Here is a 27,822-nt window from a genome sequence, read left to right as displayed (position 1 = left end):
CCCCGGTTGCGGCAGGCCAGGCAGGCCAAGGTCGCACCCGGGCGGGCAGGGTGGGCTTTTGCTCAAGCACGTGGGGTAGGCCGGCCTCCCGGGCCTCTCCCCTCCCCCTTCGGGGAGGTGCTGAGGGTTGCGGGTCGGGCGGGGACGGGAAGTCGTTATTCGAGGCCCGGCGCTGAGGCCCCAGAGAACGTGCTCAGGTGGGGGCGGCAGGGGAGGCCCAAGTGGACCTCTTATTTGGCCTGAAAGAGGAGATAGAACCCCCGGCAGGGCTGTGGCTTTGGGAAAAGGTGCGTTTCTCGGGGTGGAAAGGGGGTGGGATTCGCCTTCGGGGGCCTTGCTTCTGGTTAGGCCCGAGTCGTGAGGCCTCTGCACGGAGCGCGCACTCAGGGATGCGAGGGAGACAGGCCCAGCCCATCCTGGGTTCCTTTCCCGTTGAACCTTTCGGTCAGCCAAGTATCTGCTACCTGATCCCAGGGGAAACCCACACTGGGAGAGGGCCTTGTGAGGGAGCTACCTGAATCTATAGAAGTGATGTTGGGGGTTGAGGGAAGCGTGGACAAGGAGGAAGATTCCAGATGTCAATTAAGGGAGGCTGTGCAGCGCTTCTGAGTATGTAGCTGTTAACATACTGATTGCTTGGGTTTCTTTGGGTGGTGTTGAGGAGGTGTGAGCAGAGTCCTGGCTCACCGAAAAGGGGTGTTAGCAGTTAAATATAGCCTTCAAGAAAGGGAGTCATATCTTGCATTTAGAGTGTGAAAGAGGATAGTTTAGTTCAATACATTTTTCAGGTTCTTGAACTGTCTGCACTATGATGTGGACTTGGGAATTGTGTGTTAATATTTTCTTTAAATGTATGTGATTTCTCTGTAACTAATACTTAATACAGCTTTTTAATTTTATTTTTGTTTGTTTTGAGACAGAGTCTCACTCTGTTGCCCAGGCTGGAGTGCAGTGGCGTGATCTCTGCTCACTACAACCTCTGCCTCCTGGGTTCAAGCGATTCTCCTGCCTCTGCCTCCCGAGTAGCTGGGATTACAGGCGCACGCCACCATGCCTGGCTAATTTTTGTATTTTTAGTGGAGATGGGGTTTCACCATTTTGGTCAGGCTAGTCTTGAACCCCTGACCTTGTGATCTGCCCACCTCGGCCTCCCAGAGTGCTGGGATTACAGGCGTGAGCCATCATGCCTGGCCAAGACAGCTTTTTGAAAGTTAAGAAGAGGCTTATCCCAGCATTTGGGGAGGCTGAGGTGGGAGGATCACTTGAGGTCAGCAGTTTGAGACCAGCCTGGGCAACATGGTAAGATCCCATCTCTACAAAGTTTTTTAAAAATTAGCTGGGTATGGGCCGGGCGTGGTGGCTCAAGCCTGTAATCCCAGCACTTTGGGAGGCTGAGGCGGGCGGATCACGAGGTCAGGAGATCGAGAACATCCTGGCTAACACCGTGAAACCCTGTCTCTACTAAAAAATACAAAAAAACTAGCTGGGCGAGGTGGCAGGCGCCTGTAGTCCCAGCTACTAGGGAGGCTGAGGCAGGAGAATGGCATAAACCCGGGAGGCGGAGCTTGCAGTGAGCTGAGATCCGGCCACTGCACTCCAGCCTGGGTGACAGAGCGAGACTCCGCCTCAAAAACAAACAAACAAACAAAATTAGCTGGGTATGGTGGCAAGTACCTGAAGTCCTAGCTACTTGGGAGGCTGAGACAAGAGGACTGCTTGAGCACAGGAGGTTGAGACTGTAGTGAGCTAAGATCCCAACGCTTCACTCAACCTGGATGACAGAGCAAGACCCTGTCTTTTTTTTTTTTTTTTTTTTTTTTTTTTTTGAGACAGAGTCTCACTTAGTTGCCCAGGCTGGAGTGCAATGGTACGATCTCGGCTCACTGCAAGCTCCGCCTCCCGGGTTCACGCCATTCTCCTGCCTCAGCCTCCCGAGTAGCTGGGACTACAGGCGCCCGCCGCCTCGCCCGGCTAATTTTTTGCATTTTTAGTAGAGACGGGGTTTCACCGTGTTAGCCAGGATGGTCTCGATCTCCTGACCTCGTGATCCGCCGACCCTGTCTTTAAAAAAAAAAAATCTTTTCCGTTAAGAAATATTTTTCAGGAATCAGGGGCAAGTCAGGACAATGAGAGGAACCCCTTAAAGAGGGTGTCTTGAAATCTATAGGTCATAAAGTGATTTTTTTTTTTTTTTGAAACAGAATCTTGCTCTGTCACCTAGGCTGGAGTGCCACCATCTTGACTCACTGCAACCTCCACCTCCTGGGTTCAAGCGATTCTGGTGCCTCAGACTCCTGAGTAGGGGGGATTACAGGCATGCACCACCACGCCTGACTAATTTTTGTATTTTTAGTAAAGACAGGGTTTCACCATGTTGGCCATGCTGGTCTTGAACACTTGACCTCAAGTGATCCACCCCCCTCCCAAAGCGCTGGAATTACAGGCATGGGCCACCACGCCCAACCTACAGGTTATGAAGTGATTTTGAAGAGACCTGATGGGCTTTAGATTTGGTGGGGAAGCCAGGGAGAGCCTCACCCCTGGTAACCTGGGGGAGAGAAGGGTGTTAAATGCAACCTGTGAGACTGAGCAAGTATTGTAGGCTCGAAGCAGAAAGACTGCGTCCTCTGGAGACTTCTGGTGGAGTCTGAAAGAAGAGAGTTTAAAAAAAAATTTTTTTCTATTTTTAAATTTTTTATAGAGACAGGGTCTCACTGTGTTCCTAAGGCGCTGGCCTCCAACTCCTGGCCTCAAGTGGTCCTCCCACCTAGGCCTCCCAGAGTGCTGAGATTACAGGCATGAACCACTGTGCTCAGCCTGACTGAAGGAAGAATTTTGTAAAAAAGAATTGGATAGAGATTCGGAGAAGCAACTAAACAGACCAAGGAAAAGAGGTTAGTGCAATCATAGACTGGAAAAAAGGACTCTTACTTAGGAAAGAGAGGCTAAAAACAAAGCAAAAACTCATAAATATTTATTGACAATAATTTTATGATATGGCTATGTTAACTATGAAGTTGTTTATAGGCCAGGCATGGTAACTCACGCCTGTAATCCCAGCACTTTGGGAGGCCCAGGTGGGCTGATCACCTGAGGTCGGGAGTTTGAGACCAGCCTGACCAACATAGAGAAACCCCGTCTCTACTAAAATACAAAATTAGCCGAGCCTGGTGCTGCATGCCTGTAATCCCAGCTACACGGGAGGCTGAGGCAGGAGAATTACTTGAACCCGGGAGGCAGAGGTTGCGTTGAGCTGAGATTGTGCCATTGCACTCCAGCCTGGGCAACAAGAGTGAAACTCCATCTCAAAAAAAAAAATTGTTTATAAACAAAAGTCATCACCGTACGTAAAAACTGTCTTAGCCAGGTGTGGTGGCTCACGCCTGTTATCCCAGCACTTTGGGGTGCTGAGGCAGCAGATTGCTTGAGCCCGGGTGTTTGAGACCAGACTTGGCAACATGGCAAGACCCTGTCTCTACAAAAAATATACAAATTAGCTGGGTGTTGTGGTGCATGCCTGTAGTCCCAGCTACTCAGGAGATTGAGATGTGAGGGTCACTTGAGCCATGATCATGCCACTGCACTGCAGCCTGGGCGACAGAGGGAGACCCTCCCAAAAAACTGCTTCCTTACACAACAGCTAGTTAACTTATAGGATTGCGTTTTGTGAGAGGCTATTTGGGTAGAAAATATAAGTTCAAGGAGGATGTGAGCCTGTAAGGCAGGGGTTCCCAACCCCCAGGCCACAGACTGGTTGGGGGCCTGTTAGGAACTGGGCTGCACAGCACGAGGTGATGAGAGGTTGGCAAATGAGCAAAGCTTCATCTGTATTGACAGCCGCTCCCCATGGCTCATAGTATCACCTGAGCTCTGCCTCCTGTCGGATCACTGGTGGCATTAGATTCTCATTGTACAAACCATCATGTGAACTTCACATTCGAGGGATCTAGGTTGTGTGCTCCTTATGAGAGTCTAATGCCTGATGATCTGTCACTGTCTCCCATCACCCACAGATGGGACCATCTAGTTGCAGGAAAACAAGATCAGGGCTCCCACTGATCCTACATTATGGTGAGTTGTATAATTGTTGTATTTCATTATCATAATGTAATAATAGAAATAAAGTGCACAATAAATGTAGTGCATTTGAGTCACTCTGAAACCATCCCCCTACCCCTGGGTCCAAGGAAAAATTATCTTCCAGGAAACCAGTCTCTGGTGCCAAAAAGGTTGGGGACCACTGCTGTAAGGAATTGTTAATGAAGGGTATTTAGAATATTACAGATCACATAGAAGCCTTTGAAGTGAATATGTTGTAGAAGGCTGGGCATGTTACTGGACTGACTCAAAATATTATTTTAATGCTTTGTGAGTGTGTCTTGAAGGAAAAGGAAGACAGTTGGGAACCTTAATCTTTTGAAAATGCTGGCAGGTAATTAACCAGAACAGGATCAACACACGTGTTCTCTACAGCCTTTCCATGGATCCTTTCCGACCATCGTTCAGGGGCCAGTCTCCTGTCCACCCATCCCAGTGCCAGGCTGTACGGATGCCAGGCTGTTGGCTACAAGCTTCTAAACCTTTGGACCCAGCTCTGGGCAGGGGAGTACCTGCAGGCAGAGGCCATGTATTTGGGAAGCCAGAGGAGCCAAGCACACAGAGGGGGCCAGCACAAAGGGTAAGACCACTTCAGGATGCATGGGAGAGGCATATAGCTTACCTGTCTGCCATCAGAAGTAGTAATGGATTACAAAGTGCTTGCAGGGCTGGGCACGGTGGCTCACGCCTGTAATCCCAGCATTTTGGGAGGCTGAGGCATGTGGATCATCTGAGGTCAGGAGTTCAAGACCAGCCTGGCCAAAATGGTGAAACCCCGTCTCTACTAAAAATACAGAAATTAGCCAGGCGTGGTGGTGTGCGCCTGTAATCCCAGCTACTCAGGAAGCTAAGGCAGGATAATTGCTTGAACCCTGGAGGCGGAGGTTGCAGTTAGCTGAGATCTTGCCACTGTTCTCCAGCCTAGGCGACAGAGCGAGACTCTATCTCAAACAGCAACAACAACAAAGTGCTTGCAAAACTGGGAAACCCTAAACAGAAACAAGGTTGTCTTTTTTTTTTTTCTTTAACAAATAGATACATCTGGGCAGATGTTTCAAATCTAGAGTTTCTAGAGGTATGAAAAAGTACCGCATAATGAACGCTAGATGGACTTGGTGAGTACCATAGGTCCTCTAGCTTCCAATCATCCCTCCATCCCTCCATCTGTAATTGTTAGGGCTAAAGGTACAACCTCTTGTTCTTTTCTGAATATTTAGATTTTCACCCTGGTTTTGACTTTATGATAGTAGCAGCAGTTCCTGCCTCTGAGGTAATAATACTTAACATTTGTTCATTTTGGAAGGCTCATTGCCCAATGAACAAATCTTAAAGAAAAATAGGATCTTCAGTTATTGCTGCTGCTGTGTGAACACTTAACTTGTGTATGCTCTTCAATTTTTTTTTTTTTTTTTTTTTTTTGGGACAGAGTCTCGCTCTGTCACCCAGGCTGGAGTGCAGTGGCCGGATCTCAGCTCACTACAAGCTCCGCCTCCCGGGTTCACGCCATTCTCCTGCCTCAGCCTCCCGAGTAGCTGGGACTACAGGCACCCGCCACCTCGCCCGGCTAGTTTTTTGTATTTTTTAGTAGAGACGGGGTTTCACCGTGTTAGCCAGGATTCAATTTTTAATTATAAAGTAATTTCAAGAATATTTGTCTATAATTAATATGTCAAAGAGAGCAAATGTAGGACGAACCTAATAATGAAGTTAGGATTATTTTAAGTAGAGTTTACATTGTCAAATGTAATATTTTTGTAAGGAGAAAAGTTTATGACAGTAATCTTACATGTTGACTCAAATGAATTGCTTGAGTCTATACATAGCTTTTATTCATGCCAGATCCAACTGGTGTAACAGTAGTAGACATTCAAGACTGCCGTAGGAAAACAGTAGCAGGTTATCCAAACCTCTGATACTCATAAATGATCCAGCTTTTTTGAAATTTATTAACCAGTACACTTGTTCTCTCTTGCCTTGAATATGCAGGAAATAGAAAAATGGAAAAGTTAATTCTGTCCTGTTGCATTTTGTTATGCTGTTTATCAAATCAAAATGGAAAAGTTAACTCTGTTCTGTTGCGTTTTGTTATACTGCATATCAAATCATGGGCTATAACTGTAACTGTGCTTTAAGACCTAATATCACATAGTTACAAGTATTTTTTAAAGTTTATAAAATGTTTCTCTTTATTCTTAAAACATTTATAGAATTTGAAGATGATTTTTCTTATATACCAAGACTAAGAAAGCTCTTGTTTCTGGGGTTTTAAACTACCTCTTGGAACTTTATTCTTTGACTTTCCACAGGAGTCTGTGGGTTTGGTCTCCATGTTCAGAGGCCTGGGCATTGAAACAGTTTCTAAGACGCCTCTGAAACGGGAAATGCCTCCATCAGGTATGTGGAAAACTAACTTGAGAAACCAATATATATGATTGGTTTCTTCTAAAATCCAAATGGTTTATCTTCAGAAACATAACTGTGCTTTAAAAAAAAAAAAAAAAAACTATAAAACACGTTTAACTCATAGTCATTGCTGGGGTTCGGTTCTTTCTTTCAGGTAGAGGCATTTTAGGTCGAGGCTTGTCTGCTAATCTGGTACGCAAGGACAAGGAGGAACTCTCTCCCACTTTTTGGAATCCAAAAGTGTTGGCAGCTGGGGACAGCAAGATGGCAGAGGCCTCTGTTGGTTGGAATAGGTGGGTAAAGTTACGCTCTCAGGTAACTATCAAATTCAGATGGAGTATCTCTGTAAGTTCAGAGAGCAACTCTAAGAAGGGTTGTGTCATCTCATAAACAATCAATGTCTGGTTTTATATTAAAGAATGTGCATTTCCCAAGAGTAGTCAGCAGCTGTTAATACAGCTAGACATTGGAAAAGGGTAAGAAGTAGTTCTTCCTGGGCTGTTCAGAAATTCATTTGTCCTCTTAAAAAATTACCCTGATTGGGATGAATTTTTTTTTTTTTTTTTTTTTTTTGAGATGGAGTCTTGCTCTGTCGCTCAGGCTGGAGTGCAGTACCTTGATCTCGACTCACTGCAACCTCCGCCTCCCAGGTTCAAGCAATTCTCCTGCCTCAGCCTCCCGAGTAGCTGGGACTACACGCATGCGCCACCACGCCCAGCTAATTTTTTGTATTTTTTTTTTTTTTTTTTTTTTTGGAGACGGAGTCTCGCTCTGTCGCCCAGGCTGGAGTGCAGTGGCCGGATCTCAGCTCACTGCAAGCTCCGCCTCCCGGGTCTACGCCATTCTCCTGCCTCAGCCTCCCGAGTAGCTGGGACTACAGGCGCCCGCCACCTCGCCCGGCTAGTTTTTTGTATTTTTTAGTAGAGACGGGGTTTCACTGTGTTACCCAGGATGGTCTCGATCTCCTGACCTCGTGATCCGCCTGTCTCGGCCTCCCAAAGTGCTGGGATTACAGGCTTGAGCCACCGCGCCCGGCCATTTTTTGTATTTTTAGTAGAGACGGGGTTTCATCATGTTGGTCAAGCTGGTCTTGAACTCCTGACCTCAAGTGATCCGCCCGCCTTGGCCTCCCAAAGTAGTGGGATTACAGGCATGAGCCATGAGCCACTGTACCCAGACCTTTTTTTTTTTTTTTTTTTTTTTGAGATGGAGTCTCGATGTGTTGTCCAGGCTGGAATGCAGTGGGGCAATCTTGGCTCACTGCAACCTCTGCACCTCTGCAGTGCCGCGATCTCGGCTCACTGCAACCTCTGCCTCATACTCAGCTAATTTTTGTATTTTTAGTAGAGATGGGGTTTCACCATATTAGCCAGGTTGGTCCCAAACTCCTGATGTCAGGCAATCCTCCCACCTTGGCTTCCCTAAGTGCTGGGATTACAGGCGTGAGCCACTGCACCCAGCCGTGGTGATTCTTTAATTATGTTGAGTCGAACTTTCTCCTCTATTCTGCTATGGAAGATGGCTCTGACAGTCCATAGTGGTTGGTGAATGAGTCATGGTGGCATATGTTGTGTTTTGTTTGTTTGTTTGTTTTTAATTTGGGTCTGTCTCTGTCACCCAGGCTTTAGTGCAGTGGTATGATCTCAGCTCACTGCAGCCTCGACCTCCCAGGCTGAAGTGATCCTCCCACCTCAGCCACCCAAGTAGCTGGGACTACAGTCATGAGCCACTATACCTGGCTAATTTTTGTATTTTTTATAATTTGGGGTTTCACTGTATTGTTTAGGCTGGTCTTGAACTCCTGGTCTCAAGCAGTCTGCCCACCTCGGCTTCCCAAAGTGCTAGAATTACAGGCATGAGCCACTGTGCCTGGCCTTGGCATATGTGGTTTGAGAGAATTTCAAACTTGGATGACTTTAGCTGATTCCTCCAGGAAGAGGTTGTGGAGTTGGGGGAATAATCTGGATGGGACATAGCTATTATAAAAAGCCCTGATTTTCCTCTCTCTCCACATTTCAGGATGCTTGGAAGAGGGAGTTCGGATGCTTCTTTATTACCAATGGGAAGAGCAGCAGGTGGTATCGGCAGAGGAGTGGACAAGCCTCCCTGTGCCTTCAGTGCACCATTCCGGGATCCCCCGCAGCTGTCATCACTACCAGCTTTGCCCCAGTCCCCCCTGCACTCTCCAGATCGCCCTCTGGTCCTGACTGTGGAACACAAGGAAAAGTAAGTCAGGAGCACTGCCTTCTCTACTTAGTAATGATCGTGAAAACTCTGCATTTTGGCTGGTATGTAGTATTGTAAAATCTATTTTTGTTGGGTCCTCCCTGGGTAATAAGTATTGCAGGGTGTTCTGGTTTTTGCCAGTAGGAGATTGACAAAGAGATGGGACAGTTTGTTTTTTTTCTTTTTGAGACAGAGTCTCACACTGTCACCCAGGCTGCAGTGCAGTGGCACAATCTCGGCTCACTGTAACCTCCGCCTTGTGGGTTCAAGTAATTCCCTGCCTCAACCTCCCGAGTAGTTGGGATTACAGGCGCCCGCCATCACCCCCACCTAATTTTTTTGTATTTTTAGTAGAGATGGGGTCTCACCACGTTGGCCAGGCTGGTCGTGAACTCCTGACCTCGTGATCCAGCCGCCTCAGCCTCCCAAAGTGCTGGGATTACAGGTGTGAGCCACCGCATCCAGCCAAGATGGGACAATTTCTAAAGTTAAATGTGGTTGACAGTGGACATATAGCATGCAACAAAAGAATGGACTCACGGCCTTTTGTTTCCTTCCCAATTGAGACAATTCTTTGTCTTATTGAAGATAAGGAAATAATTTAGGAAGAATATCGTGACACTTCATCTTTCTCCATAGAACTCATCCTTGTGTTCTTAGTTAATGGGCCTAGTTTATTTGGTAATGTTACTAGGAAAGGTAGGGTGACCTTGCTTGTCTAATTAGGTCTTGCTAATGATTAGCCTTCAGAGGGAGCTTTTTTAAGTGTTGATTCTTAATTTGTGTATCTGTAGCAAAATGTGAAAAAATGTTACTTCCCCCAATCTTTTTGTTGTTGGTTGTGTGGGTTGGTTAGTTATTTTGTTTTTTGTTTTTGATACGTGCAGTTGCTTTTTGTTTTTATTTTCTAGAGAGCTTATTGTGAAGCAGGGATCAAAAGGAACACCTCAGTCTTTGGGACTGAACCTCATCAAAATACAATGTCATAATGAAGCAGTTTATCAATATCATGTGACTTTCAGGTATTCACAGCTTTCCTTCGTATTGTTCACTTCTTAGAGGGCAGTAAAAAAATAGTTCCCCTGGAATAACTGAATATTGTCCTGTACAGTTCCTGGTGGACCTCTCGATGAGATAATGCATTTACTCAGATCCTTACAGGAAGTTTAAGGTTAATCTTAAACTTTGTGTATGTATTTAGCTATATTACCAATCCCGATTTTAACTTCATAGAGTATAGATTTATACATGAGGCTAGAAGTTAATTTAATGTGAAATTAATGAAGCTTAAGTTCAGGGCCTTTTAAAATTTGCATTAGGTGTCTTCCATGATCTTTTAACTTATTTCATATGTGTAATTTTGTATTCTTTTTCTTAAAGAACCCTCCCCCTCCCCCACCAGTGGTGTGAAATCCATGCCCCATGAAACCTGGATCCTTCCCTGCATGAGCCATCATACCAACATCTGACATCTCTCCAGTGACAGTCTAGGGTTAAATTTAGGGGTGAGAAAAATGAAGAAAGATAACTTCAGTTTTATATCAATAGTTTTAGGATTTATTAGTATTTAGAAAGAGTTTATATTAGTTTGTGTTCTCTTTTAATATCTTAGAGGAGTCATTAGCCGGAAGTTCTTAGCTGGAATTGTGAAAATAAGTGTTTTGAAATACTTGTGAAGAAAATTAGATGATATGGAAGTCTCAGTTTTTTTAATTGAAAAATAGTTGGGTATATGTATGAATACAATATGATGTTTTGATAATGTATACATAATACAAAGATTAAATCAGGCTAATTGACATATCTGTCACCTCACCTACTTACTGTTTTTTGTGGTGAAAACATTTAAAATCTCTTTTAGGAATTTTGAAATACATGCTGTTGTTAACTATGGTTACTATAGATCACTAAAACTTACTCCACCTGTCTGTCTGAAACTTTGTAGCTTTTAACCAACATCTGCCTTTTCCCCATACCCCTCACTCCCCAGCCTCTGGTAGCCATGTTCTTACTCTCTGTTCACAATGAGTTCAACTTTTTTAGATTCCATATATGAGTGAGATCAGATGGTATTTGTTTTTCTGTGCCTATCTTATTTCACTTAGCATAATACTCTCCAGATCCTTTCATATTGTCACAAATGACAGGATGTACTTCTTTTTAAAGGCTATATAGTATTCCATTGTGTATGTGTACCACTTTATCCATTCATCCTTTGGTGGACACTTAGATTGATTCTGTCTTGCCTGTTGTGAATAGTGCTGCAGTGAACGTGGGAGTGCACATATATCTCTTTGACACACTGATTTTAATTCCTTTGGATAAGTACCCAGAAGTGGGATTGTTAAATCATACGTAGTACTATTTTTAGCTTTTTAAAGAAACTTTCATACCATTTCTTTCTGTTTTGTTTTGTTTTGTTTTGAGACAGGGTCTCAATCTGTCACCCAGGCTGGAGTTCAGTGGTACAATCTCAGCTCACTGCAACCTCTGCCTCCCAGGTTCAAGCAATTCTCTTGCCTCGTCCTCCTAGTAGCTGGGATTACAGGCGAGCACCCCCATGCCTGGCTAATTTTTGTATTTTTTTTTAGTAGAGTCGGGGTTTTGCCATGTTGACCAGGCTGGTCTCAAACTCCTGACCTCAAGTAATCCACCTGCCTCGGCCTCCCAAAGTGCTGGGATTACTGGCATGAACCACCATGCCTGGCCAGAAACTTCCATACTATTTCTAAAGGTAGCTATACTAGGAAGGCTGAATTTATGAAGGACAGCTGCTAGTTGATGACACAAGAGGAAGAAGTGGAGTGAAAGAGAGAAGAAAGGAACAGTTAGGGAGAAGATATTCTGAAGGTATGTTATAAAGACCAAAGGAAGGACTCATTTGAATGAAGATAATGAGAAGGTGGTTGGTTCTGGCCACAGGAAAAAAAGCAACTGGATTTGCTTGTTGAGGGTGTGGTGATCTTCTAGTAGTTTTGTTAGAGTTGTAGAGAGAGAAAAAAAAAGGAAAGATGAAAAGCACAAAGGAGGGGGTAGGCCATAAGAAGTAGTCAGTGACTTGGCCAGTCATTTAAAAAGTTTGTAAGAGGAATGAGAAAATGGAATAATTATAGAAGGCAACAGGATTGCTTTAATAGTTTCTTTCTTTTTTTTTTTTTTTTTTGCTTTAATAGTTTCTATGAGGTAAGAAAGCAGAGCTGAGCACATACAACAGGTAGAGGGAAGTAGCCAGAAAAGCAGGGGAAATTGGATCCTAGGAAACAGGCTTGTTGTGAAACGTACAGCAAAGAGGTGAGCATTAAAGAGGGGAGACGGCTGCATGCAGTGGCTCATGTCTGTAATCCCAGCACTTAGGGAGGCCGAGGAGGGAGAGTTGCTTGAGGCTAGGAGTTTAAGACTATCCTAGGTAACAACAACAAAAAATTTTATTTTATTTATGCTTTTGAGACAGCCTCACTTTGTTGCCCAGGCTGGAGTGCAGTGGCACAGTCTCACTTCAGTGCTACCTCCATCTCCCAGACTGAAGTGATTCTCATGCCTCAGCCTCCAAGTAGCTGGGATTACAACCACATGCCACCACACCCCACTGATTTTTTTGTATTTTTAGTAGAACAGGGTTTCACCATGATGGCCAGAGTGATCTTGAACTCCTGGCCTCAAGTGATCCACCCACCTCGGCCTCCCAAAGTGCTGGGATTACAGGCATGAGCCACTGTGCCAGGGCAAAAAAAAAATGTTTTTTACATTAGCCAGGTCTGGTGGTACACTTAGAGTCCCAGTTACTTGGGGGCCTGAGGCAGAAGGATCACTTGAGCCCAGGAGTTTGAGACTGCAGTGAGCTATGATCATGCCACTGTCCTTCAGCCTGGGTGACAAAGCAAGACCCTATCTCAAAAAAAAAAAAAAAAAAAAAAAGGCAGGTGGGGTGAACCCTTCCTCTGAGAATGGATTGACAAACGTTAAGGAAACAAAGGGAGAATCGCTTGAACCTAGGAGGTGGAGGTTGCAGTGAGCCAATATCATGCCACTGCACTCCAGCCTGGGCGGTAGAGCAAGACTCCATCTCAAAAACAAATATGTATATATGAAGGAATAATACACTGACATGCTAAGGCAGATGTCCTTTGATGGTAGAATTTAGGGGTGGTTTTTATTTTTTTTTAACCTGTATTTTCTGATGTTTCAGCTGCGAGCAGGTATTCTTGAGTCAAAGTTCTAGTCAGATAGATAATTTTTAATATGGCCACTAGATGGAGCAGCAGTTACTGGGTAACTAGCACCTGTTGCACAGCTGCGGTAAAGATTGCTGTGTGAGGCCGGGCGCGGTGGCTCACGCCTGTAATCCCAGCACTTTGGGAGGCCGAGACGGGCGGATCACGAGGTCAGGAGATCGAGACCATCCTGGCTAACACGGTGAAACCCCGTCTCTACTAAAAAATACAAAAAACTAGCCGGGCGAGGTGGCGGGCGCCTATAGTCCCAGCTACTCGGGAGGCTGAGGCAGGAGAATGGCGTGAACCCGGGGGGCGGAGCTTGCAGTGAGCTGAGATCCGGCCACTGCACTCCAGCCTGGGCGACAGAGCGAGACTCCGTCTCAAAAAAAAAAAAAAAAAAAAAAAGATTGCTGTGTGAGTCAAGTTGAAGGAAAATCCTCTTCATTATTTTCCAGCCCCAATGTGGAGTGCAAAAGCATGAGGTTCGGCATGTTGAAGGACCATCAAGCTGTCACCGGCAACGTCACTGCGTTTGATGGATCTATTCTCTATCTGCCTGTTAAGCTTCAACAAGTAAGACCAAACAGGAAATGGACTTTCAGATGAACCCTAAGAGTGCTCTGGTGTTTTTTGTTTGGTTTTGCTTTTAAGAGATTGGGTCTTGCTATGTTGCCCAGGCTGGTCTTGAACTCCCAAAGCCCTGGGATTACAGGCGTGAGTCACTTCACCTGGCCCAGCATTGGTGTTTTGATGAGTAGGAAACCATAGAATTCCTGTACGTTTGAGTTGTATTTTTCTGTTCATAGAGGGGAAGACATTTTTGCAGGGCATAACAGCACATTTTAGGTTTGAATTCCTTAAGAAGCACCTTCTCACATGAGGAATGGTTGGAAGTCTGTGACTTCAGTGATAAAGAGTAACTTAAAATTACAAATGTAGGCCAGGTGCGGTGGCACACAATAATCCTAGCACTTTGGGAGGCTGAGGCAGGTGGATCACGAAGTAAGGAGATCGAGACCATCCTGGCTAACACGGTGAAACCCCGGCTCTACTAAAAATACAAAAAATTAGCTGGGTGTGGTGGCGGGTGCCTGTAGTCCCAGCTACTTGGGAGGCTGAGGCAGAAGAATGGCGTAAACCTGGGAGGTGAAGCTTGCAGTGAGCAGAGATCGTGCCACTGCACTCCAGCAGGGTGACAGAGCGAGACTCAGTCTCAAAAAAAAAAAAAAAAAAAATTGCAAATATAAACTTGGTTGGAATTCTCTTACCAAATCATTTTTCTGAACCGTAGTCGTCATGCTGTGCTTTTGCCATTGTGGACAACAAAGTGAGGGGAAAAGTAGAAAAATGTTTTAAGATATTTTAGTGTTCTTAAGAATACAGTTGAATTAGATTAGGACTTGGTCATTAGTTCTTAGTTTTGTCATTTTGTTTTACCTGTGTGTATTTATTTATTAGGTTCTTGAGTTAAAAAGTCAAAGGAAAACAGACAGTGCTGAAATCAGCATTAAGGTTCAGATGACAAAGATCCTGGAGCCTTGCTCTGACCTGTGCATTCCCTTCTACAATGTTGTTTTCCGTCGGTAAGGAAACAGCTGAAGTTCTGTTGTCCTTTAACTTCAGTCTTGTATTTGCAGTAATGTTCTTCAAGATGCTTGGATGGAAATATGTGACAGTGTGTTCTAGATGGCTTTGGAAGCATTTAATGAATAAATGGATGGTATTGGGGCTTACTCAGAAATTATCTCACAAGTGGTAGACCAGATTTGAATATATGAAATTAGGTTTGGAGGTAGATGGTTAGGAGAATGAGTTCCTCTGGGTGTGTTCAGGAACTTTGACAGCAGCTGTTTATAGCGCATATTTAATGGTGACAGTAACAAGGGGGCTACTTAAAGAGGTTGTGTGTAAAAATATTTGCTGGAAGGATTTTTTTTCAGTCTCTTGAATTTTTGAATTACAGATAGCTCATAATTGTTTAACTTCTTTTGAAACATCCTGATTTTCATACAGCTGCTATTCTCAAACTACCTCTTATTTACACAGAACCTAATTTCTTTTTTTAATTTTTATTTTGAGACAGAGTCTCGTTCTGTCGCCGGGCTGTGGTGCAGTGGTGTAATATTGGCTCACTGCAACCTCCGACTCCCTGGTTCAAGCGATTCTCCTGCCTCAGCCTCCTGAGTAGCTGGGATTACAGGCATGCGGCGCCACGCCTGGCTAATTTTTATATTTTTAATAGAGATGATGTTTCATTATGTTGACCGGGAGGGTCTTGATCTCCCTTGATCCATCCGCCTCAGCCTCCCAAAGTGCTGGGATTACAGGTGTAAGCCACCGCACCCGGCCCACAGAACCTAATTTCTACCTAGTAAGCTGAACTACCAGGAAAAAAACGTAACTCCCTTTGCCACACTGTTATTCACAAACTTAGCAATGTGCTCTCTTGCATTCTTCATAGTTAATGGTGAGAAGTAATGTACATCAAACCTGGGAAATCAACTCAGTGTTTGGTCAGCTAGTAAGTGGAAAAGACTGCTGTTGTTTTGCTTTACTTTTTCAGTCAAATGCTTTGGCAGTTTTTGGTTTTCTTTTAGCAAGATTGTTCTCAACATAAAAGCTGTCTTCTGCAAAGAGCACAAATATTTCTAACCATTCAGACTTCCAAAGGCAAATGTAGCTAAGAATAATGGAACATAATTTTATTACTCTTCTATTAGAAAACTCATACTTGCTTTTTATTTCAGGGTAATGAAACTTTTAGATATGAAGCTTGTGGGGAGAAACTTTTATGACCCTACAAGTGCTATGGTACTACAGCAACACAGGTTGGTGCTTTTTTCCCCTTCCTCACTTTTGAATGTTCTGGAAAGAAATTTTCCATTACAACCGTTGTATTTAGTACCATAATCTCAGCAGTAGTTTATGGTAGTGAATACAATTTATCAACTAAATCTCTTCCTTAGTTTGGTTTTTCAGTAAGTTTGCAATGATGTCAGTTAACTTAGTTTCCTGAGGCTTTCTCATTACTATTAGGGAAGGGCAGTATGACCTCAAAGTATTGTTCACATGGGGGCATGGAAGTATATGTGTTCTTTGAAAATCCTACAGTTAAGACCACCTCTCTCTCCAGATTGCAGATCTGGCCAGGCTACGCGGCTAGCATCCGAAGGACAGATGGAGGGCTCTTCCTGCTAGCTGATGTCTCCCATAAGGTCATTCGAAATGACTCTGTGCTGGATGTCATGTGAGTGAATAGTGGGATCTATCTTGAACTTGCTGATGATTTTCTGAAAAGTTCAGTAACAGCTGGTAATAATACACATTAGACATTGTTCTCTTTTTTTTTCCCCCCAGAGACAGGGTCTTGTTTGTCACCCTGGCTGGAATACAGTCGTTTGATCATAGCTCACTGTAACCCTGAACTCCTGGGTTCAAGTGATCCTACCACCTCAGCTTTCCGAGTAGTCAGGACTACAGGTGTGCTACCACGCCCAGCTAATTTTTAATTTTTTTTTTTTTTTTTTTGTAGAGACAGGGTCTTGCTATGTTTCCCAGTCAGGTCTTGAACTCCTGGCTTCAAGGGACCCTCCTACCTCAGCCTTTCAAAGTGTTGGGATTATAGGCATGAGCCATGGTACCCAGCACTGTTTAGATTTTTAGTTGTAGAATAACTACACTGAATGTATGTGCCCTTGTCCCTAGTCATACTGAGATAAGCATCTGAATAGACATCTGCTATGCTTTGAGAAAGAGTTTTTTTTAAATTTGTGATTAGGAGAACTTGGTTTGATATATGCACGTGCTGAGTTTGCATATAATAATATACAATGTATGTGTTTCTGTATTGAATACAGATGTGTATAATTTTTTTTTTAATTGAGACAGAGTCTCACTCTATCACCCAGGCTGGAGTACAGTGGTGCGATCTCGGCTCACTGCACCCTCTGCCTCTCGGGTTCAAGTGATTCTCCTGCCTCAGCCCCCAAGTAGCTGGAATTACAGGCCACCATGCCTGGGCTAATTTTTTTTTCTTTTTCTTTCTTTCTTTCTTTCTTTTTTTTTTTGAAACAGTGTCTCTCTCTCTTGCTCAGGCAGGAGTGCCGTAGCACGATCTCATCTCACTGTAACCTCTGCCTCCTGGGTTAAAACAATTCTCTTGCCTCAGCTTCCCGAAGAGCTGGGACTACAGGTGCATGCCGCCATGTCTGGCTAATATTTTGTATTTTAGTAGAGACAGAGTTTCACCATGTTTCCCAGACTGGTCTTGAACTCCTGAGCTCAGGCAATCTGCCCACCTCAGCCTCCCAAAGGGCTGGGATTACAGGTGTGAGCCACCGTGCCCAGCCAGATGTGTATAATTTTTAGTGGCTGTATGAAATCTCATCTTATACATAAGTCTCTGTACATCTGATTTTTTTAGGCCACGTACTCAGAAGTAGAATTACTTAATGGAAGGGCTGAACATTCTGAAGCCTTTTAATATATATCTAATATAATATGATAGTTAACTATATCTTGACAAACTACCCTGTAGAAGATTGTTTCAGTTTCTTTTCCCACCAGCTATGTACAACCACTGGGTGTTGTCAGGCTTGTGTTTGCTCCTCTGACCATTTCATTCATTGCTTCAGTGTATACCTACCAAGCTCCAGTTATGAACCAGAGTCTTAGGACCTGTTAGATAGCAAAACAAAGATCCCTCCCCTCACAGAGCCTCTGTTGTCACCAGGGGAGATGAATAGTAAATAATAAATACAATAAATAAATTGTATAATGTATTACAAGCGGTAAGAGCCATGGAAAAAAGAAAAAGTAGAGCACACAGTTCGGGCAATCAGAAGTAGTGGGGAAGGGGGCAGAGAATTGCAGTTTTAAGTAGAGTGGTCAAGCTCATTTGAGCAAACACTTGAAAGAGGTAAGGGGTTAGCCAGGTGAATACACGGGAGAAGAAGCTTTTGGCAGGTGGACAGCTGAGGCGCAGACCTTAAGACAGAAACGGGCCTGGTGCAGGCACACGCAGGGTGGCTACAGCCAAGTGAGCAAGCAGGGTGGTGGAGGGGCAGAGCAGTTGGAGGAGCTGATTACACAGGGCTTTGTAGGGCTTTTGTGAGGGTTTTAACCTTCACTGTGAGTGAAATGCAGGACTTTTAGTGGCAAGACCCAAGCTGGATTGTAAAAGGTTCCCTGTTATTGCTGTGTGGAAAATAGACTTGGCAGACTGAGGTTGGAAGTGGGAACACCAGTCAGGAGGCTGTGGTAATGCGGTGGAGCCATGAGAATGGTAGCGATGGAGGTGGTAAGGAGTCATTTTCTGGACATCTGTATTTTGAAAGGAGCATTTAAGTGGATTTCCTGACTGCATGTGGGATAAGAGAAAGAGAAGCTGAAGATGTCTTGAACTTTTTTGTAATTATTCTGTCTGTCTCTCCTAGACTGTCAGCTCCTCTGGCAGAGGCCATGTCTTTTTTGCTCACCATGTACGCTTAGACCTAATATAGGGCTTAGCATTGTCAAAAGACATAATTGTTGGCTTTTATTGGGAGTTCATGAATTGGGTAACACCTTGAGGGTTCTGATGAGCTGAGCGGCGGAGGTTGGCTTTATAGACAGAAAAGGGTGAGGGAATCAGAAACAGAACAAAAAGCAGATTGGTCATTTGTTACTTTCCTTGTAAAGGTTAAAGCAGAGGAGATATCTTCATCATACTAAAACTGGCCTGTTTGGGGATTTGGCTATTATCTCTCTCTCCTGATTTCTCAGAAAGTCAGATAAAGATCTTAGTTTCTATTTGGTGGCATGGAACTTCAGCATGAATAACCCCATTTTGGTTTGCTTTGTTGGGCCTAGTGCAGGAGCCCAGTCCAAGCCAATAGCCTCCTGTAAGTTTTATTTAATTGTATATAGTAAATATTCAAGAATGTTTATTAAATAAAAGTGTGTGTCTTCAAATCTACTATTTCTTTTTTTGTGGTTTCTGCCTTTGCTTTTATATGTTTATTTTTCTTGCATGTACTTTCAGTGAATGCCTTTGCTTTTCTGCCTTGAAAGGTCTACTTGGCCAGGGATGGTCTGGTTCATGCCTATAATCCCAGCACTTTGGGAGGCCAAGGTGGAAGGATTGCTTGAGGCCAGGGGTTCAAGGCTGCAGTGTGCTGTGATAATGCTACTGTACTCCAGCCTAGGCAAGTGAGACCCTCCCTGTCTTCAAAAAAAACGCAATTAGTTATTTTTTATTTTTATTTTCAATTTTTTTTTTTTTTTGAGATGGAGTTTCACTCCTGTCACCCAGGCTGGAGTGCAGTGGCATGATCTTGGCTCACTGCAACCTCTACCCTTGGGTTCAGGCGATTCTCCTGCCTCAGGCTTTCTGAGCAGCTGGGATTACAGGGACTTCCCCCCACACCTGGCTGATTTTTGCATTTTTAGTAGAGACAGGGTTTCGCTGTGTTGGCCAGGCTGGTCTTGAACTCCTGACCTCAGGTGATCCACCTGCCTCAGCTTCCCAAAGTGCTGGGATTATAGGCATGAACCACCACGCCGGGCCTATTTTCAGTGTTTCAAACCCTATGGATTTTTCTTGATAGAAAGTTGGGATTATGATGGTTGTCTCTGTACTATTATACAGTTTATTGAAAAACATTCTTTTTTCCCACAGATTCAAATCACTACCTTACATGCTAAAATACCTGGATTTATTTCTGAACTTTCAGTTTGATGTATTGGTCCAAACTAATGTGATTCTGTCTAAAATACTGTACTTTTTTTGGTTTTCGATATTTGTCAGAATTTTATTTTCAGAATTTTCATGGTGAATGTCACCCACATACTCTTTCGTTTGATCCTTTGAATAATTTAGTGAAAATAAGAAAAAAGTCGTTTAGCATTTTGATGAGCATTGACTAGGGAGAATGTTCACTTAGTCTTCCTTTTGAAAAATATGGCATGTCTTTCGATTTATTGAAATTTATTTTGTTTTGGCCGGACGCAGTGGCTCACCTCTGTAATCCTGACATTTTGGGAGACCGAGGCGGGTGGATCACTTGAGGTCAGCAGTTCAAGACCAGCCTTGCCAACATGGTGAAACCCTGTCTCTGCTAAAAATACAAAAATTAGCGAGGCGGGGTGGCACATGCCTGTAATTCCAGCTACTTGGGAGGCTGAGGCACGAGAATCGCTTGAACCCAGGAACCCGGGAGGCAGAAGTTGCAGTGAACCAAGATGGTGCCACTGCCCTCCAGCCTGGGTGACAGAGTGAGACTGTCTAAAAAAAAAAATCCAGGCACAGTGGCTCGCGCCTGTAATCCCAGCACTTTGGGAGGCCGAGGTGGGCAGATCATGAGGTCAGGAGATTGAGACCATCCTGGCTAACATGGTGAAACCCCATCTCTACTAAAAATACAAAAAATTAGACAGGCGTGGTGGTGGGTGCCTGTATTCCCAGCTACTCAGGAGAATGAGGCAGGAGATTGGTGTGAACCCGGGAGGCGGGGCTTGCAGTGAGCCGAGATTATGCCACTGCACTCCAGCCTGGGCGATAGAGTGAGCGAGACTCTGTCTCAAAAAAAAAAAGTTGGCATTTTGATGGTCATTGACGAGGGAGACTGTTCACTGAGTCCTCCTATTGAAAAATATGGCATGTCTTTCCATGTTTATTGAAATTTATTTTGTTTTGGCCAGGCACAGTGGCTCATAATGGCTATAATCCCAGGACTTTGGGAGGCCGAGGCAGGCAGATCATTTGAGGTCAGGAGGTTGAGAGCAGTCTGGCCAACATGGTGAAATCCCATCTCTACTAAAAAAAAAAAAAAATTATCTGGGCATGTTGGCACAGGACTGTAGTCCCAGCTACTCCGGAGGCCGAGGCAGGAGAATCGCTTGAACCTGGGAGATGGAGGTTGCAGTGAGCCGAGATTGTGCCAGTGCACTGCAGCCTGGGCAGCAGAGCAAGACTTTGTCTAGGGGAAAAAGAAAAGAAATTTATTTTTATTTTCTTCACGGTTATTTATCTTGGACTTTTAAAAAAAAATTCCTTCCTTCCTTTCTTTCTTTCCTTTCCTTCTTTCCTTCTTTCTTCGAGACGAGGTCTCATTTCATGGCTCAGACTGAAGTGCAGTGGCTATTCACAGGCATGATCATAGCTCACTGCAGCCTTGAATTCTTGGGCTCAAGTGATCTTTCTGCCTCAGCTTCCCAAGTAACTGGGACTACAGGCTTGTGCCACTATGCTCAGCCTTTTTTTTCCTAAGTACATAATTTTATATGTACTTACCACTAAGATCAAATTCACACCCAATTGTGTAATCCCTTCACTGTATATTGAAACACTAGCTATTTTGTCAGTTTCATTCCCCTCCCGTCCAAATACCGGATTTTTGGGGTGATCTAGATCACTTTAGATCTAGCTTTGAGGACCTCTTCTCCAAGATAGTGAGAAGGCCTGTGTCAGGCGTTACCCCGTTATGTCAGACATGGACCCTGGCTCTCAGTGTAACTGCTCAGCCCCAAGAGCATGTCCATGTCTGTCAGGGAGGTCTGTAGGCTGTCTTCCCTTGTCCCCTGCAGCTGTTACTGGCTTGGTGTTCTACCACCTTCGTTCCCTGTTCTTATGTATCACTGGAAACCACAGAAGAGCATTTCTTTTCCTGGAAGTGAGAAGAGCTAGGTGTTTCAAAATGTGGCAGCTTTTCTTTTCATCACCCAGGAATGGTTTGCATACTTCCAAAAGGTAGTGAGTCAACTAAAGGTTTACTAAATAAGGGTGCTTTATTATGTCACTGTTAAGTTGTCAGTTCATTCAATGACCCCATTCCTACTGAGTTCAATACTATCTTAGATATGTCTGTTAGAACCTTATTGGCTTCAGTTAGGCTGGTTGCTCTCCAGGCTGGCTAGACCATCACTGTCTTGGGGTTCCTCTTCCCTTCTTATGGGGAATCTCCTGTATGTCAGATCTCATAACTGCTGCTTTCTTGATTTATTCTCTTGTTTTGGTGTAGCATATATACTCCAGTATTTCCAGAAGAAGGGTGCATTGGAGGACATGATTTTGAGACCTTACATGTTTGAAAAATGTCTTTAGTTTACAAAGTAGTTGTCTAGTTTGACTGGGTATATAACTCTAGGTTATAAATCTAGGTTGGAGATACTTTACCCTGAGGATTTTGAAGGCACTACTCCATCGTCCTTGCTTTTGGATTCACTGTTGAAAGATCTAAAGCTGTTTTAATTTCTGATTCCAGAATCTTTGTATGTCTCTCCTCAACCCATCCTACCTCTTTGGGAGCTGTGGGAGTTTTTCTTTACTGTTGTCTTCTGAAATTGTATTTGTTCTTTATTCCTCCTTGTATCTCAGGATTCTATATGGGATTATTTTCCCTTTGCCTGAAGAACTGCTTGTAATATGTCCTTTAGTGTGGACTCTGCTGGTGACAAATTCTTTTAATTTTTAGCTAAAAATGTTTACCATCTTGCCTTTAACTTAAAATTCTGGGTTTGGCAGTTATTTTCTTTTCGCACTTTGAGAAATATTATCTGGCTTACATTCTTCCCCCCTTTTTTTTTTTTTTTTTTTTTTGATGGAATCTCACTTGGTTACCCAGGTTGGAGTGCAGTGGCACGATCACAACTCACTGCAGCCTTAAACTCCTGGGCTCAAGCAGTCCTCCCACCTCAGCCCCCCAAGTAGCTGGGACTACAGGGATGCACCACCACACCTAGCTAGTGTTTTAATTTTTTCGTAGAGACAAGGTCTTGCTGTGTTGTCAAGGCTGGTCTCGAACTCCTGGGCTCAAGTGATTCTCCTACCTCAGCCTCCCAAAGTGCTAGTGTGAGGCACTGTTCCCAGCCTATTTTATTTTTATTTTTGTAGAGATGCAGTTTGACTATGTTGCCAAGGCTGACCTTGAAATCCTGGCATCAAATTATCCTCCTACCTTGGCCCCCTAAAGTGCTGGGATTACAGGTGTGAGCTATTGCTCCTGGCCATTGGTTTACATTGTTCCTGTTGACAAATCAATCACTAGTGATACTGTTATCTTTTTAATTTTTGTCTTTGGCTTTTGAAGTTTTACTGTAATGCATCTGGTTGTGATTTCTGTTAAAAGAAAAAAATATTCATGGCACTTGTTAGAGAATTATAAGGCAGACTTTATTCAGAACCAGTGCAATGGGCACAAGAACCCCTGCAATGGGGATTTGCAGGATGGGAGAGAGATTGGGCTCAACTCAGAATACAACAAGGAAAAGTGGAATTGATAGTCTAGGAGAAGGATGGGGGCCAGTGGATGAAAAATTACTGATAGGAACCATTTGGAGTCAGAGGGTTTCACCAAATTTTTACAGTTGGGTTGGGTTGCTGGTCTAATGGGCCTCCAACCATAAGCTCTCAGGAATGGCCTGAATTGGTATGAAGCCTTATCCGGCTTCCTCTAAAGAGTACTATTCTTTATGTGGAGCAGAAAAGACAGTCCAGAACAAACAAAAATGCCTTATATGTATAGACAACAGCAAAAGCAAAGCAAGCAAATGAAAAACATAAATGACTGGGTGCAGTGACTCGTGCCGGTAATCCCAGCGCTTTGGGAGGCTGAGGAGGGTGGATAGGTTGAGCTCACGGGTTCAAAACCAGCCTGGGCAACATGGCAAAATCCTGTCTTTGCAAAAAATACCAAAATTAGCTGGACATGGTGGCACGCATCTGTCATCCCAGCTACTCGGGAGGTTGAGGTGGGAGAATCACCTGAGCTGGAATGTCAAGGCTGCAGTGAGTGGTGAGCCATAGTTGCACCACTGTACTCCAGCCTGGGCAATGAAGTGAGACCCTATTTTAAAAAAAAAAGTTAATGGCAAAAATATTTTCAGATGATACACTTTCAAAAAAAAAAAGGCTAATGACCTCACACAAAGATCTAGGTTTGATTACATACTGGAGGCTGTACTTCTTTTTTTTTTTTTTCTTTTGAGACGGAGTCTCGCTCTGTCGCCCAGGCTGGAGTGCAGTGGCGCAATCTCGGCTCACTGCAAGCTCCGCCTCCCGGGTTCACGCCATTCTCCTGCCTCAGCCTCCCGAGTAGCTGGGACTACAGGCGCCCACAACCGCGCCCGGCTAATTTTTTGTATTTTTAGTAGAGACAGGGTTTCACCGTGGTCTCGATCTCCTGACCTTGTGATCCGCCCGCCTCGGCCTCCCAAAGTGCTGGGATTACAGGCGTGAGCCACCGCGCCCGGCCTGGAGGCTGTACTTCTAAACCAAACGGTCTATTTTATGTAAGGAAGTAAGTCTAATTGGCTTATATAAAGACCTAAGGCTAATGACAAAGGCTGTTTGATTATAAATGTTGGGATAACAAAACTGATTCAGCAACCAGAGCTTAATGAAACTAGTCACACCTCAGATGGTTGTTGGGATTGACTCACTTGACAGCAGATCTGAAGAACAAAGAGTTAAGCACAAGGGCCCAGTGAGTGGATTGGTGGTCTGAAAATCTCTGGAATGTTGCCTGGGAAGAGTTTTCAAAGTTATCTTGGTTGGACCTCCAAAATTGTCAGAGGATATAAGACCTCTGTTCTATCGGAAATAAAAAGAAAGCTGAATTTCTTGCTTACTGCAGTTAGAGACTATTGGTCTTCTATAGAATATTTGGGAAGAGTATAGTTCAGGGATTACAGACTTGCAGATGGACTAGTAGGTCAGCATCTTCTGAAGAAAGGTGGTTACTCAGGCAAGACTCTTGTGGATTGATTTGTCCTCAGAGGTATGCGTATTGGATTAAGTCATCCCTGGTTGGCTGGCTTACAGAAACAAGGGGATGACATTGATTAGTTGGCTTGCAAAAGTGTGTTTGCTGAAGTAAATTGATGTAGATTGATTCAACAGGCTTAAAACTTATTCTTATGGCAACTTGTTACTATGGTGACAGAGTAATCCATCTTTTCCAGTTTGTGGGAATTTTATTTTATTCCTAGGAGTATATGAATGTTTGTTTTCATCTAGTTTTATTGTTTAGTTTCTTAGATATTAATCTTAAATTCATAAAGAATTTTCTAAAATTGGCTAGCAGGCTAACCCGTTTTTTTAATGATCTTTTTTCTTTTTTTCCTTTTTTTTTTTTTTTTTTTTGAGACAGAATTTCGCTCTCGTTACCCAGGCTGGAGTGCCATGGCATGATCTTGGCTCACTACAACCTCCGCCTCCTGGGTTCAAGCGATTATCCTGCCTCAGCCTCCCGAGTAGCTGGGATTACAGGCATGTGCCACTAAACCTGGCTAACTTTGTATTTTCAGTGGAGACAGGGTTTCCCCATGTTGGTCAGACTGGTCTTGAACTCCCGACCTCAGGTGATCCACCAGCCTCAGCTTCCCAAAGTGCTAGGATTACAGGCATGAGCCACTGTGCCCAGTCAGTGATCTTTTTTCTTTTTTTTTTTTTTTTTTTTGAGACAGAGTCTCGCTCTGCCGCCCAGGCTGGAGTGCAGTGGTGTGATCTTGGCTCACTGCAAGCTCCGCCTCCCGGGTTCACGCCATTCTCCTGCCTCAGCCTCCTGAGTAGCTGGGACTACAGGCGCCCGCCACCTCGCCCGGCTAGTTTTTTTGTATTTTTTAGTAGAGACGGGGTTTCACTGTGTCAGCCAGGATGGTCTCGATCTCCTGACCTCGTGATCCGCCCGTCTCGGCCTCCCAAAGTGCTGGGATTACAGGCTTGAGCCACCGCGCCCGGCCCAGTGATCTTTTTTCTTACAAATTTGAAATACCACCTTATTCTACACTTAGTGTTAATCTGTTTGAGTCTATTTCCGGATCTTTTATTCTGTTCCATTAATTTATTTCTTTTTTCAGATGTGTAAAGGTACAGTTGACATCCATAAAAAACCCACACACATTTAAAGTATACAGTTTGATGAGTTTTGATATATGTATATATAGTTTATATATTTCACCTGTGAAACATTGCAGTGAAGAAAATGGACACAAGCCATTGCCCCAAAATGTACTCAGGTGTCTCTGAAGCCTCTTCCGGCTTCTGTTCCTCCTCTGCACCCCATGGGCAGCAAATATTGGTCAGCTTTCTGTCACTAGAGATTATTCTGCATTTTCTAGAATTTTATGTAAATGGAATCACTATGTTCTTGTGCTTTTTTGTTTTTCTTTTATAACCTTTTTTTTTTTTTTTTTTTGAGATGGACTCTCTTCCTGTCACCCAGGCTGGAGTGCAATGGTGCAATCTCGGCTCACTGCAGCCTCCACCTCCCGTGTTCAGGCGATTCTCCTGCATAGCTTGGATTACAGGTGCCTGCCACCACGCCCAGCTATATAATTTTTTTTTTTTTTTCCTGATAGGGATGGGGCCTCACTATGTTGCCCAGGCTGGTCTCGAACTCCTGGGCCCAAGCACTTCTCCTACCTAGGCTCAGCCTCCCAAAGTGCTGGGATTATAGGCATAAGAGGGGGCAAGGAAGAAGACCCACCCGACAGCCCACCCACCCACCTGCCTGCCTGCTATTGTTTTTCTTTCACATTGGCTTCTTTCACTCAGCGTTATTTTGAAAGCATTCGCATTGTTGTATGTTGTAAATGTTCATTCCTTTTAATTGCTGGGTAGTGTTTCATTTTGTGGCTCTACCACAGTTTATTCACAGTTTATTTCCAGGTTCTTTCCAGCTGTCGGCTGTTACAAATAAAGCTGCAATAAATATTAGTGTACAAGTCTTTGTGTGGACATACACTTTCATTTCTCTTAGTTAGTAGATACCTGGGAGCGGAGGGGCGAGTCATATAGTAGGTGTGTGTTTAATTTTATAAGAAACTCTTTCCCAGAGTGTCTGTACCATTTTACATTCCCACTAGCAGTGCCTGAGAATTCAGGTTGTTCCACATTCTCATCAATACTTTGTTTAGTCAGTCTTAATTTTAGAAATTTTAACCAGTGTACAGTGGTATCCAGTTGTGGTTTTGATTTATATTTTCCTAGTGAATAATGATGTAGAGCATCTTTTTCTGTGTGTACTTCCCATTCATTTGTCTGCTTTGGTGAAATATCTGTTCGTATCTTTTGCCTATTTTTAAATATTTGGGTTGTTGTTTTTACTGAGCTGTGCAGTAATTCATTACATATAAGAAGTACAAATCCTTTATCAGCTGAATGATATGCATGTATCACATGATTTGCACATATTTTCTTCCATTTAGTAGCTTGTCTTTGCATTTTTCTTAAAGGTGACTTTTTTTTTTTTTGAGACAGAGTCTTGCTCTGTTGACTGGAGTGCAGTGTAATCACAGCTCACTGTAGCCTTGGCCTCCAGGGCTCAAGCAATCCTCCCACCTCACCCTCCTGAGTAGCTGTGACTACAGGCGTGCACCACCATGTCCAGCTAATTAAAACAATTTTTTTTTTTTGTAGAGATGGAGTTTCACCACATTGCCCAGGCTATTCTTGAACTCCTGGGCTGAAGTGATCCTCCTAAAGTGCTGGGATTATAGTTGTGAACCATCACACCTGGCCAGTAGTCCCATTTATTTATTATTATTTTATTATTTATTATTTTTATTATTTTTTGAGACGGTCTCACTCTTTCACCCAGGCTGGAGTGCAGTGGCGCCATCTCAGCTCACTGCAGCCTCTGCCTCCCGGGTTCAAGCGATTCTTATGCCTCGACCTCCCGAGTAGCTGGGACTACAGGCATGCACCACCACACCTGGCTGTTTTGTACGTTTAGTAGAAATGGGGTTTCACTGTGTTCCCCAGGCTTGTCTCAGACTCCTGAGCTCAAGTGATCCACCTGCCTGAGCCTCCTAAAGTGCTGGGATTACAGGCATGAGCCACCATGCCTGGCCCAGTGGTCCCTTTTAAGGAGTAGACATTTTTAATTCTGATGAAGTCTAA

General features: G+C 43.9%; 1 protein-coding gene across 8 annotated transcripts in view; it reads left to right on the top strand.

The window, feature by feature from the left end:
- Window positions 1-27,822, top strand: part of LOC105482152 (piwi like RNA-mediated gene silencing 2) — an 89,435-nt gene that overhangs the window by 95 nt on the left and 61,518 nt on the right. Inside the window, exons 1-11 of one of the 8 annotated variants that reach the window (XM_071068514.1) lie at window positions 199-287; window positions 2,702-2,894; window positions 4,433-4,678; window positions 6,405-6,492; window positions 6,656-6,794; window positions 8,521-8,727; window positions 9,639-9,749; window positions 13,397-13,514; window positions 14,400-14,524; window positions 15,689-15,769; window positions 16,075-16,188. In XM_071068514.1, coding sequence (XP_070924615.1) covers window positions 4,481-4,678; window positions 6,405-6,492; window positions 6,656-6,794; window positions 8,521-8,727; window positions 9,639-9,749; window positions 13,397-13,514; window positions 14,400-14,524; window positions 15,689-15,769; window positions 16,075-16,188 — 1,181 coding nt within the window. In that variant the 5' untranslated portion in view covers window positions 199-287; window positions 2,702-2,894; window positions 4,433-4,480. Of the gene's footprint in view, window positions 1-176; window positions 288-2,701; window positions 2,895-3,999; window positions 4,072-4,432; window positions 4,679-6,404; window positions 6,493-6,655; window positions 6,795-8,520; window positions 8,728-9,638; window positions 9,750-13,396; window positions 13,515-14,399; window positions 14,525-15,688; window positions 15,770-16,074; window positions 16,189-27,822 lie in introns of those variants that run through there. The other 7 variants (XM_071068518.1, XM_071068513.1, XM_071068517.1 and 4 more) reach the window with 7 other exon arrangements.

The sequence above is a fragment of the Macaca nemestrina genome, chromosome 8 (genome assembly GCF_043159975.1).
Source record: "Macaca nemestrina isolate mMacNem1 chromosome 8, mMacNem.hap1, whole genome shotgun sequence".
Lineage (NCBI taxonomy): Eukaryota > Metazoa > Chordata > Mammalia > Primates > Cercopithecidae > Macaca > Macaca nemestrina.
This window is presented reverse-complemented; position numbering and strand designations above follow the sequence as displayed.